Source organism: Muntiacus reevesi, chromosome 6 (genome assembly GCF_963930625.1).
Source record: "Muntiacus reevesi chromosome 6, mMunRee1.1, whole genome shotgun sequence".
Lineage (NCBI taxonomy): Eukaryota > Metazoa > Chordata > Mammalia > Artiodactyla > Cervidae > Muntiacus > Muntiacus reevesi.
Window position 1 is genome coordinate 83187109 of NC_089254.1, and position 12423 is coordinate 83199531.

A 12423-nucleotide genomic window follows, 5' to 3' on the forward strand; every position below is an offset into this window, starting at 1 on the left:
CTTCTCCTCCTGCCCTCAATCTTTTCCAGCATCACGGTCTTTTCAAATGAGTCAGCTCTTCGCATCAGCTGGCCAAAGTATTGGAGTTTCAGCTTCAACATTAATCCTACCAATGAACACCCAGGACTGATCGCCTTTAGGATGGACTGGTTGGATCTCCTTGCAGTCCAAGGGACTCTCAAGAGTCTTCTCCAACCCAACAGTTCAAAAGCATCAATTCTTCGGCGCTCAGCTTTCTTCACAGTCCAAATCTCACATCCATACATGACCACTGGAAAAACCATAGGCTTGACCAGACCGACCTTTGTTGGCAAAGTAATGTCTCTGCTTTTTAATAGGCTGTCTAGCTTGGTCATAACTCTCCTTCCAAGGAGTACGTGTCTTTTAATTTCATGGCTGCAATCACCATCTGCAGTGATTTTGGAGCCCAGAAAAATAAAGTCAGCCACTGTTTCCACTGTTTCCCCGTCTATTTGCCATCAAGTGATGGAACTGGATGCCATGATCTTAGTTTTCTGAATGCTGAGCTTTAAGCCAACTTCTTCACTCTCCTCTTTCACTTTCATCAAGAGGCTCTTTAGTTCTTCTTCACTTTCTGCCATAAGGGTGGTGTCATCTGCATATCTGAGGTTATTGATATTTCTCCTGGCAATCTTGATTCCAGCTTGCGCTTCCTCCAGCCCAGCGTTTCTCATGATGTACTCTGCATATAAACAAGCAGGGTGACAATATACAGCCTTGACATACTCCTTTTCCTATTTGGAACCAGTCTGTTTTTCCATGTCCAGTTCTGTTACTTCCTGACCTGCATATAGGTTTCTCAAGAGGTGGGTCAGGTGGTCTGGTATTCCCATCTCTTGAAGAATTTTCCATAGTTTATTGTGATCCAAAGTCCATTAAATTAGTCATCATCATCAATAACATCTTCATCAGCATCATTGTTACAATAACTATTTAAATTTTAGCTTTGTTTCCTCCATCAAACTTTAATAACCAGTTGTTTGAATACACTGACATCTTACTATTGGAGCACATTCATTATAATAGTTTTCTAAAAATAATCTTGAAATTTCTCTGATTTAGCAAGGAGGAAGAACTTAATAGGTATGGCTTATTCCTATTTAGCACTTAGAATTTCCCCCCAAAAATGTTATTATTGCCCTAGAAACTTTGTGGCATCTTTGTAAAGTTAATATGAAAACTTTTAAAAAACAAAACGTCATGATCTGTGTAGGCATAATCTACAGAAACATTTATTGAGCTATGCCAGTCTGTTTAATTCTATCACAGTTATTAAGACTACAGCCTGTCATGATACAAGGTTAATTAATATTAGGTGTGGTACTCCATATTGCCCACAAAATATAGATAAACTTGAACATCATCAGAACCTGAATTGACCTTAATGTATAGAAGACTGATAGATAAACCATTTTCAGTCCTCTCCTCTTTATATACATGCTCATTCATCATTTATTTTTTTAGCCTCATTTCCTCCTACTCTCCATAAAGAATTTACTTCTAGTACCTCTAAACTTCTTACCATTTCCCCAAAGACCCAGGTTTTCTCACCTCTTTTGGACTTAACACAAGTATCTCACTTTAATTAAATGAAGCTTTCTACAATCTCCCAGTTTTCTTCCTCCTTGTTCTCACAGTTTTTTGAGCACATCTCCATTAAAACATTTACACAATGTGTAGTAACAACTGCATATGTCTTCTTCCTTCCTAGTCTACGAGCAACCTGAGAATAGGGATTTTATTTCATGTTTCTTTCTATCTTTGATTCTTAGCAAAGTATTTAGAATTTTGTCCTCAGTAATAATTTGTTGAATGAAAGAATGTATATAACAGCAATATAATGTTCAAACAGTAAACATCAAGATATTTAGTTTTACAAATCAAAGACCTTGCTTATTTACATGTTAAGACTAAAGAAGTCTTGATAAGTTTTATTAGCCTCCAAGCTTACCTGCACGTCTTATATGCAGGACAAAAGCTGGGACACCTAACAGGGATGAAAAATGATCCTTCAGGCATCCTAGAACAGTGTCAACTTTAAAGGGAATTACAATTTCCTGGCCCACAGGAAGAAGTATGACTTTTACTGTAGATAAAAAGAGAAAAGAAAGAGTCATAATTAAATGCAAGGGTCAGCATCATATAGTATACAAGCAGATAGAGAATTATGGGACAATTTGTGATCAAAGGAATGCAAGTTGCTTCCACGTCTCCCATCATGCCTCCATGATAAGAGTTAGTTTTCATTTTCTAAGAGAAGAAGCAATAAACATTCATTTGCAACATTTTTGCTTTGAAAATCAATTCATAATCTCAAGAAATAGCATCAATGGTCAATGCCTGCTCCCCCAGCTCCAGCTCCAAGTTCAGCTCTCTCTTCCACTGCCTACTATGAGGATCTGTGCATGTTCGAGATTACCTCCTCACCCAGAATACCATGAGAAATAGGAAATGAGACTAAAATGCTTTTAAAGATTCTTTTAAAGTCATTTAAAAATTTTAAAGATTCCCAACATCTGGTAGACACTATTTAGATATCAACATAGGGAATATCTCAGAAAAATCGAGTGTTTTTGTGTGGTATTACAAAGCGAGAACCTGAGACCTGAACTTAGAAATGTACATGCTTTGATTACATATTGATAACAGGCATCAGGAAATCAATGCATATTCATGAAGTTAAGAAAACCAATAAGGAAATTTTCAGAGAAAATTTTCTTTGACCTTGCAATGACAAAAGATCATCTAAGTCCTTTCTTCTTTCCATAATTGATCTATGTCTGTAGCTGGCAGAATGCAAAACAGAAAATCACTGTTTAAATCTACTTGTCACAAAAAATAGACATTATGTGGTTTATTCCTGACTCTAAAATAAAAACCAAGACACTTACATGTCAAAAATTGAGAAAAACTGTTACTCTAAAATGATTATCTGTTCACACATTGTAGGAAGGAAATAAAGTACTGAAATTATTATGAGGCAAACTGTTTACTTTTACATCTATGAACTTTATATGTTAATGGGGAAGATGTAATAAGTAAGATGGAATGAAGAGTACAGATTTCAAACCAAAACAGTTTTGTGTATTTCTAGATGCCTTGACATGACAGTTTTCATAAAGGTCTATGAGACATTTATCAATAATCCTAGCATGAAATGTAACAAGGTATTGTTGATGCTAAGGTTTTTTAAGCTTATTTTCACAGCTCTTTCTCAACAGGAACACTCTTACAGATGTTAAATTATCAGAAGGCTATTTTAATTGTTTCCTGGGTTCAAAGTTCTACAATTAATATATGTTAAACTTTTCATGGCAGTGATTTCCTAAGCTTTGGGAAAGGAAACTGTGTTCAGGAATCTGTGAGCCTCAGAAAGTACAGGACCAAGACCACGTCTTTAAATCACCATGTGTTTGTTATAAGTTATAATCATAACTGAAGAAATACCAAAAAATGATGCCCAAATTTACACCAAATAATGAAATTGGGGGATAACAGCTTCAATTAGGTATAAATGAGCTTGATTACTTTCTCCTCCTACTCCTTTATATACTTTATTTGAGGGACACACCACACAAGAGCTAATACTTCCCTGGAAGCCATATTTTACCAGCCAGAATAAGTTGGTGTTATTGTTAAATGATGGTCCATGTTCTCCACTCTATGGATAGAAACTTTCTCAAAACTTATGAATAATAAGGAGAAGGAAATGTCCGTTTTACCACCCAAGTACAATTCTCTGTGTAACCACCTTCTCGCTGCTCCCCTTCTGCTTTGCTACCAGCGACTTAGTAATAACTTCTAAATGCCATGCCATCAACATTATGTCTTTAATATTAATCCATAATGAAAGACAATAATGACTTTCATGAAGCTGAATATAAAGTTAACACTAAGAAATATGGAAATATATAAGAGCAACAAGATATATGGAGTGAGCACTGTAGAAGAAACTAGAAAAATACCATGTCAAGTTCCCATCCCACCTGTTGCTAGCTATGTAGAACAAATTCCACAATGGCACACAAAAGAATTACAATTATACTCAAAAATTTCTCCCTAAACATTTAAAGAATCTATTTTATTTGGGAAAAACAGATTAACTATCACTTAAAATTTATTGATTTTCCTTTATTTAGGGAAAGTAAATACTGGAGCACAGAGGAGAAGCTTCACACAAAATTAAAAGATTCATGTGGCTCAGCCACAGAATAGGATAAGGGAGTGGGAAAGTAATATCAAGTATAAAATGAATCGACAAGCAAAAAAAAAAAGAAACAAAAATCAAGACAAAAAAAATAATCAGTCTGTCTTCCCTGTCTATATTCCCTAGGTAATACCTGTTGCTAAAGAATCTTTTGTTGTTATTCTCAGAGATTCCTTCACAGCCTTCACTTTTTCCAAAAATGTCAGAGACACTTTTGAATATGGTCTGGCTGACTGCGCTGCGCTCCCAGATTTCGTTAGAGAGCCTCCACCATCTTCAGCTCGTTCAGCCATCATAACGTCGTCCACGAGTTGCTCGACATCGTTCGGTTCCAGGCTGGAAACGCTCTGGTCACTCAGCTCCTCAGTGCGTTTTTCAAGGCCTCCACTAGATGGATCTAGTTCAGATTCATAGTCTTCGGTTTGATCTGACTCGGGAACCTCTTCCGAGGGAACTGGAATATTGATAGACACCAAAGCATCCTCTCTTTCTTTTGATGAGTCAACAGCATTCTGAGAATCAGCTTCTTCCTCCTGGTCCGACATTGTCCTGAATTGAAAAAATAAATAAATATATATATTCACTACACAAAAAACTTCTACACCAAATATAAAATTAATTGCTGGTATACAGTAATGCTTAGAATATACTATAACGTGGTCCATTATATATTTAAATATTCTCTTAGTAATGGCATTAAGTAAAAAACATTGGTGAATTTTTAATTAAAACACCACAGAAAGTAAAAACGTATACCAAAAAGAGAGCCACAAAACAGAATAAATTTGAGAGAAATCTTCTGTGAAGAAAATAATTTTAAAACATTCTAAAATATACTGTCATCTCTTATTCAAGGACCAATCAATTCTTCTTGTGAAAAATTTTTTCAATAACTTTTTCTAAGATATTTATTTATTTGGCAGCACTGGGTCTTAGTTGTGGCATGTGAGATCTTTTAGTCGTGGCATTCAAACTCATAGTTGTAGCATGCAGGATCTAGGTCCCCGGCCAGGCATCAAATCCAGGCCCTGTGCACTGGGGGCATAGAGTCCCCACCACTGGATCACCAGGGAGGTCTCTGTAACATTTTTTTTTTTAAATACAAAACTAACACAGGATTTATGCTTCTGCATTACAATTGAATGGAAGCATCAAGAAACCTGTTATCTCCATAGCAACTATATCCGGGAAAGTATAAACCGGGCTTCCCTGGTAGCTCATGCAATAAAGAATCTGCCTGCAGTGCGGGAGATCTAGGTTCGATCCCTGGGTCGGGAAGTCCCCTGGAGAAGGGAATGGCTACCCACTCCAGTATTCCTGCCTAGAGAATTTCATGGACAGACCATGGGGTCACAAAGAATTGGACACAACTGAGTGACTACACACACACACACACACACACACACACACACACACACACACACTCACTCTATACAGCTTTGCTCTCACAAACTCTAGCAAAGATGTCCAATGACCTCTGCCCACAAAACACACACACCAGCAAACAAATGTGGGTTGATCTGGGAGCTTACTAAGGCCTTAACCTCAGCCACCAAGGGCTTTGGCTGGGGAGTCAGTGTGACAGTATACAGAAGGTTGGGCCAGGGTGGGCCAGAGCCTCCCAGAGCCAGGCTTCAGAGGCAGGAGCTGGATCACAGCCCTGAGGACCCAGCGTGGCCAGGAACCTACATACAGACACTGCAAGGAAGAGGGCATGGGAAGGTGGGCTTGAGGCTGACTGCCGTGGCAGCAGCATAGGGAAGATTCAAACTCGAAACGGTAGTGAGATGGGAAAGCTGTGTTTGGAACTTCTACTTTAAACGCAGATCCTTATGCAGAAAAAAGTTTTTAAAAAAGAAAAATTAGAAAAACAAGAGTATCTAGAATAAAAATGTATACTTGTTGAATTTAATGAATACAGCATTAAAGCTGAAGAGAGAATCAGTAAACTGGAAGATAAATGAAAAGATTTCATATAGAATGTTGCAAAGAGATAGGATATGAAAAATATAAGAGATTAAGGGCCATGAAAAAAGAAACAAAGTCTAGCATATATTTCTGCTAAGCATTTATTACTATCTTGCTTTGAGCTAAGAATAGCTTTGTACTATTAAAATAAAAAACAAAAAAGAGTGTAAAACAGGGACTGCCTGTAGCCTGTGAAGCCCTTTTCAGAAAAAGTCTGCCAGCCCCTGATCTGGCATATGGCAAATTGGAGTCCTAGAAGAAAACAAAGAAAGAAAATATTTTAAAAGCTAATGGCTGAAAAATTTTTAAAACCAATTAAAAATATGAATCTACAGGCCCAGGAAGCACAATATAAAAATATACCTAACAAGATAAATAGAAAAAATTCATATCTATAAATTATAGCAATATTATATAACATGTATATGTACATGAGTATGTATATAGTTATGTGTTATAACTAAATTACAGAATAACAAAGACAAGATCTGAAAAACAAACAGCAATAAAGGACATATCATCTCCTCTTTTGAGTCATATTAATCTCGTAGCATTAATGAAAAGGAAAAAAAAATGAGATCATTACAAATTTCTCATCAGAAAAATAGAAGTCAAGGCAATAATGGACTAATTAAAAGAAGACAACTATCAACCCAGAATTGTACACCAAACAAAACTACCTTTAAAGGAGAAAAACAGAAACATTTACAAGCAAGTTATCACTAAGATATCTGCTGTAAAGGAACTTTTAAAGGATACACTTGAGGAGGAGTAAAATGAGCCAAGTGTAAGTCTGAGTGCAAGAAGGAAAGGCAAACAAATAAATCATAAACCTATGGGCAAACCCAAGTAAACACTGTCAACACAAAAAAAAACAACAGAAAATTAAAATATGAGACAATAATAGCAGGTAACTGGGAAGGGAAAGATGGGAATAAACTATTATCAATCCCTTGTACTATTTACAAAATTGAGATGAGTTCAGTTCAGGTCAGTCGCTCAGTCGTGTCCAACTCTTTGTGACTCCATGAGCCACAGTACGCCAGGCCTCCCTGTCCATCACCAACTCCCGGAGTTCACCCAAACCCATGTCCATTGAGTTGGTGATGCCATCCAACCACCTCATCCTCTGTCGTCCCCTTCTCTTCCTGCCCACAATCCCTCCCAGCATCAGGGTCTTTTCAAATGAGTCAGCTCTTCGCATCAGGTAGCCAAAGTATTGGAGTCTCAGCTTCAACATCAGTCCTTCCAATGAACACCCAGGACTGATCGCCTTTAGGATGGACTGGTTAGATCTCCTTGCAGTCCAAGGGACTCAAGAATCTTCTCCAGCACCATAGTTCAAAAGCATCAATTCTTCAGCACTCAGCCTTCTTTATAGTCCAGCTCTCATATCCATACATGACCACTGGAAAAACCATAGGCTTGACTAGACGGCCCTTTGTTGGCAAAGCAATGTCTCTGCTTTTTAATATGCTGTCTAGCTTGGTCATAACTCTCCTTCCAAGGAGTACGTGTCTTTTAATTACATGGTTGCAATCACCATCTGCAGTGACTTTGGAGCCCAGAAAAATAAAGTCAGCCACTGTTTCCACTGTTTCCCCATCTATTTGCCATGAGTGATGGGACCGGATGCCATGATCTTAGTTTTCTGAATGTTGAGCTTTAAGCTAACTTTTTCACTCTCCTCTTTCACTTTCATCAAGAGGCTCTTTAGTTCTTCTTCACTTTCTGCCATAAGGATGGTGTCATCTGCATATCTGAGGTTATTGATATTTCTCCTGGCAATCTTGATTCCAGCTTGTGCTCCATCCAGCCCAGTGTTTCTCATGATGTACTCTGCATAGAAGTTAAATAAGCAGGGTGACAATATGCAGCCTTGACGTACTCCTTTTCCTATTTGGAACCAGTCTGTTGTTCCATGTCCGGCTCTAACTGTTGCTTCCTGACCTGCATACAGATTTCTCAAGAGGCAGGTCAGGTGGTCTGGTATTCCCATCTCTTTCAGAATTTCCCACAGTTTATTGTGATCCACGCACTCAAAGGCTTTGGCATAGTCAATAAAGCAGAATTAGATGTTTTTCTGGAACTCTCTTGCTTTTTCGATGATCCAGCGGATGTTGGCACTTTGATCTCTGGTTCCTCTGCCTTTTCTAAAACCAGCTTGAACATCTGGAAATTCATGGTTCACGTATTGTTGAAGCCTGGCTTGGAGAACTTTAAGCATTACTTTACTAGTGTGTGAGACGAGTGCAACTGTGTGGTAGTTTGAGCATTCTTTGGGATTGCCTTTCTTTGGGATTGGAATGAAAACTGAACTTTTCCTGTCCTGTGGCCACTGCTGAGTTTCCAAATTTGCTGGCATATTGAGGGCAGCACTTTCACAGCATCATCTTTCAGGATTTGAAATAGCTCAACTGGTATTCCATCACATCCACTAGCTTTGTTCATATTGATGCTTCCTAAGGCCCACTTGACTTTGCATTCCAGGATGTCTGGCTGTAGGTGAGTGATCACACCATCATGATTACCTGGGCCGCAAAGATCTATTTTTGTACAGTTCTTCTGTGTATTCTTGCCACCTCTTCTTACTATCTTCTGCTTCTGTTAGGTGTGAAATGTGAAACCCAAACAACTCCATTTTAACCTAGCACCACCATTTTGAGTAAAACCCCCTCCCGAGGAGAGAAAACAAAACTTTAAGACAAAGAAACCCACCAGCCAATCAGGGGAGGACAGGAAGTCCCTCACCCCTTACTCTAACCCACCAGTAGCTAACAAGACATCCTTAGTTAAAGAACTAACCAATCCCCTTAAGCTTCCATTTTCCCCACTATACGGTATAAAAATAGATCGCCGCCATCACTCAGGGCTCTCTCCACATGGCCATTAGGTTGTGTGGAGGCAGTCCGTGCTCGAGCTTGTAATAAAGTTCCTCACTGCTTTTGCATCAATCCGCGGCTCCTGTGGTGTTTGGTGGGATTCCGCGATCCGGGTACAACATTAGGTCCCTGCCATTTCTGTCCTTTTTGTGCCCATCTTTGCATGAAATATTCCCTTGGTATCTCTAATTTTCTTGAAGACATCTCTAGTCTTTCCCATTCTGTCGTTTTCCTCTATTTCTTTGCCTTGATTGCTGAGGAAGGCTTTCTTATCTCTCCTGGCTATTCTTTGGAACTCTGCATTCTAATGGGTATTTCTTTCCTTTTCTCCTTTGCTTTTCACTTCCCTTCTTTTCACAGCTATTTGTAAGGCCTACTCAGACAGCCATTTTGCTTTTTTGCATTTCTTTTTTGGGGGGATGGTCTTGATTCCTGTTTCCTGTACAGTGTCAGAAACGTCCATCCATAGTTCTTCAGGTACTCTGTGTATCAGATCTAGTCCCTTAAATCTATTTCTCACTTCCACTGTATAGTTATAAGGGGTTTGATTTAGGTCATACCTGAATGCTCTAGTGGTTTTCCCCACTTCCTTCAATTTCAGTCTGAATTTGAAAATTGAGATATGAGAATTTGAAAATTGAGATATGATAGTCTTAATCCTAGATACTATTAAATTAAATATGCATAGTTAAATTTCAAGAACCAATCTAAGGACTGAAATAAAGTTTTAAAACTCCAGAAAATTAAGGAGGAAAAAGATGAAATAAGTCAAAGGTGAACAAGTTTTAAGAAGTTCAAGAAACCTCTTAGGCTGTCACCCACACACACAAAATCTTCCTTTGGATTTGTTTTTTTTTTTCCCTCCTATAACAAAGTTTAGTTCCCTGAATAGAAAGAAAGCAGCATAAAGAAGGCTTAACTCCTAGCAACATAATTATATGCCCTTTTTGGAGAATCTGAAGTAATGCTTTCTATCTGGTGGGTCATTCTCCCTACAAAAAATGGCCAAGATGGCATCTTCTAAATGGCAATAATAACAAATCAAGAACTTCTGCTATTCAGAAAAGACAACTAGAAGAATCAACTCAAACCATATACTCGGATGTAAATTTTTTTAAACTCATATTTCATAAAAGACTCATATCCAGAATACATGGGGGCATCCCTTGTGGCTCAGATGGTAAAGAATCCACCTGCAGTGCAGAAGACATGCGTTCGATCCCTGGGTCAGGAAGATACCCTGGAGAAGGGAATGGCTACTTGCCTGGGAAATCCAATGGACAGAGGAGATACAGTCCATGGAGTCACAAAGAGTCGGACACAACTAAGTGACTAACCAGGAGCATGATCCAGAATAAAAACAGAATTCTCAAAACTCAATAGTAAGAAGAAAAAAAACAGTGAAAAAAATGAGTAGAACATTTAAACAGCTCCGTCACCAAAGAATATACACAAAAACACAAATAAGCAGGGCCAGGACAAGACCGAGACAAATGAGGCATCTGCTCTGCCCCCACATGTATTTTCGTGCCTGAGAATAAATGCCACCTAAAATTTGCAATCTAATTGCCTCAGTTTCCTCACTCTAATCCTGACCCTGGGGACAATCACAATAGAAGATGCTCCATATCATTAGTCAGTGGAGAAATGAACCTTCAAAACACAATGAGATTCCAAATTATTCCAAAAATAATTTCAGCCCAACTATAACCAGTGAGTATGGGTGGAAAACTCTTGTATCTTGATAGTGAAAATGAAAATGGATATAGCATTTGAGGTAACTGTCAGCTTTCTTGTAAAATTAAACATATTAATCATATGACTCAGCAATTCTGTATCCTTTACTCAAGTGGAATGAAAAACTACAATCACTCAAAACCTCCACATGCGGGCGTACTCAGCCATGTCTGATTCTTTGCAACCCTATGGACTGTAGCCTGCCAGGCTCCTCTGCCCATGGGATTCTCCAGGCAAAAATCCTGGAGTGGGTTGCCATGCCCTCCTCCAGAGGAGGATCAGCCACCCCCGGATCAGCAGAACTCTGATCTCCAGCAGCTCTGGCACTGAGGCCAATTCTTTACCCTAGAGCCATCAAGGAAGCCCCAACACAAAAGTTATGAAAGATTTTATTTTAATCACCAAAGACAGGATACAACACAAACATTCCTTAGCTGAGGAATGAATAAACATACTATGATGCATTCATAAAGTGGAATACCACCCATCAATTAAAAGGAATCAACCACTGATACACACAACAACATGGGTGAATCTCCAATGAATTATGCTAAATGAAGTCAATTCTAAAGGCTACTTACTGTATGGTTCCCTTAAGTGGAAAAAACAAAGCTCTTGGTTTGAAACCTTTAGAATTCTCTGGGTAAAGTAGAAAGTGAGCCCGGTACACAGCAGGTAAGGATAACTGAAAAAAGAGGCAGACCACTTCAGACTGTTAAGTGGCAAGGAAACTTAGAAGAGGATTGACTTGGACAGCCTAAAAAGAGTAAATCTCAACATCCACCGCCAAAATTCTAAGAGTTTATGAGACCTTAACTGGGTTCAGTCATGGTATAAACACTTTCATTGGTCTCAATAACATATCCCTAGTTCAGGAACAATGGGGGAAGGTACATTCCAAGGACCGGAGGGGGAAAGAGTCTCCAACTGACCACGTAGGTAGTGAGTAAACCGTGGTCATGTCCTTTCAGTAACTTCCAACAAAAGCACATGCCACTATATACAATGTTACAGACACAACTACATATTTGTATATGCTTAGAATACTCTGGAAGGTGAACTGGAGGGCAGGGAGTTGCAGAACGTGCGTGGAAGGCAGCTTTTCACTGTTCATTCTCTTTACTGTTTGAACTTTGAATCATTCTCTTTACTGTTTGAACTTTTCTCTTTAGTGTATTACTATGTATTCAAGCGTAAATGTTATCGTCTTTTAAAAACTCTTTAAAGAGAAAAAATATTCTGCATACAAAAACGTTCCCCTTTCACCTTTCGTTGATATACCTAAGCTTAAGTAGTAAGACAAAGATCCAGCTTTGCCTTCTACCAAATAGCCTTGTTGAGTTTTTAAGTTTTCTAAGAGGTGGAGCAAAGACCTTAAGTGGAGAGAAGTGAAAGAGTCTGAAAGCGCTCTACTTACTAAAAACTGTAAACGGCCACAAAGGATGGCTGCTGCTGCTGCTGCTGCTGCTAAGTCACTTCAGTCGTGTCCGACTCTGTGTGATCCCATAGACGGCAGCCCACCAGGCTCCCCCGTCCCTGGGATTCTCCAGGCAAAAACACTGGAGTGGGTTGTCATTTCCTTCTCCAATGTGTTAAAGTGAAGTCACT

General features: G+C 38.8%; 1 protein-coding gene and 1 long non-coding RNA gene across 6 annotated transcripts in view; both read right to left on the reverse strand.

The window, feature by feature from the left end:
* The window catches only part of LOC136171112 (uncharacterized), a 1397893-nt gene that overhangs the window by 103116 nt on the left and 1282354 nt on the right, over positions 1-12423 (reverse strand). The window lies entirely within an intron of this gene.
* The window catches only part of IQUB (IQ motif and ubiquitin domain containing), a 78938-nt gene that overhangs the window by 65930 nt on the left and 585 nt on the right, over positions 1-12423 (reverse strand). For 3 of the 5 annotated variants that reach the window (XM_065939125.1, XM_065939124.1, XM_065939121.1), the window contains exons 2-3: positions 4362-4777; positions 1973-2107 (exon numbers count right to left, since the gene is read on the reverse strand). In XM_065939125.1, the coding sequence (XP_065795197.1) occupies positions 1973-2107; positions 4362-4773 (547 nt within the window). In that variant the 5' untranslated portion in view covers positions 4774-4777. Of the gene's footprint in view, positions 1-1972; positions 2108-4361; positions 4778-11396; positions 11501-12232; positions 12265-12423 lie in introns of those variants that run through there. The other 2 variants (XM_065939123.1, XM_065939122.1) reach the window with 2 other exon arrangements.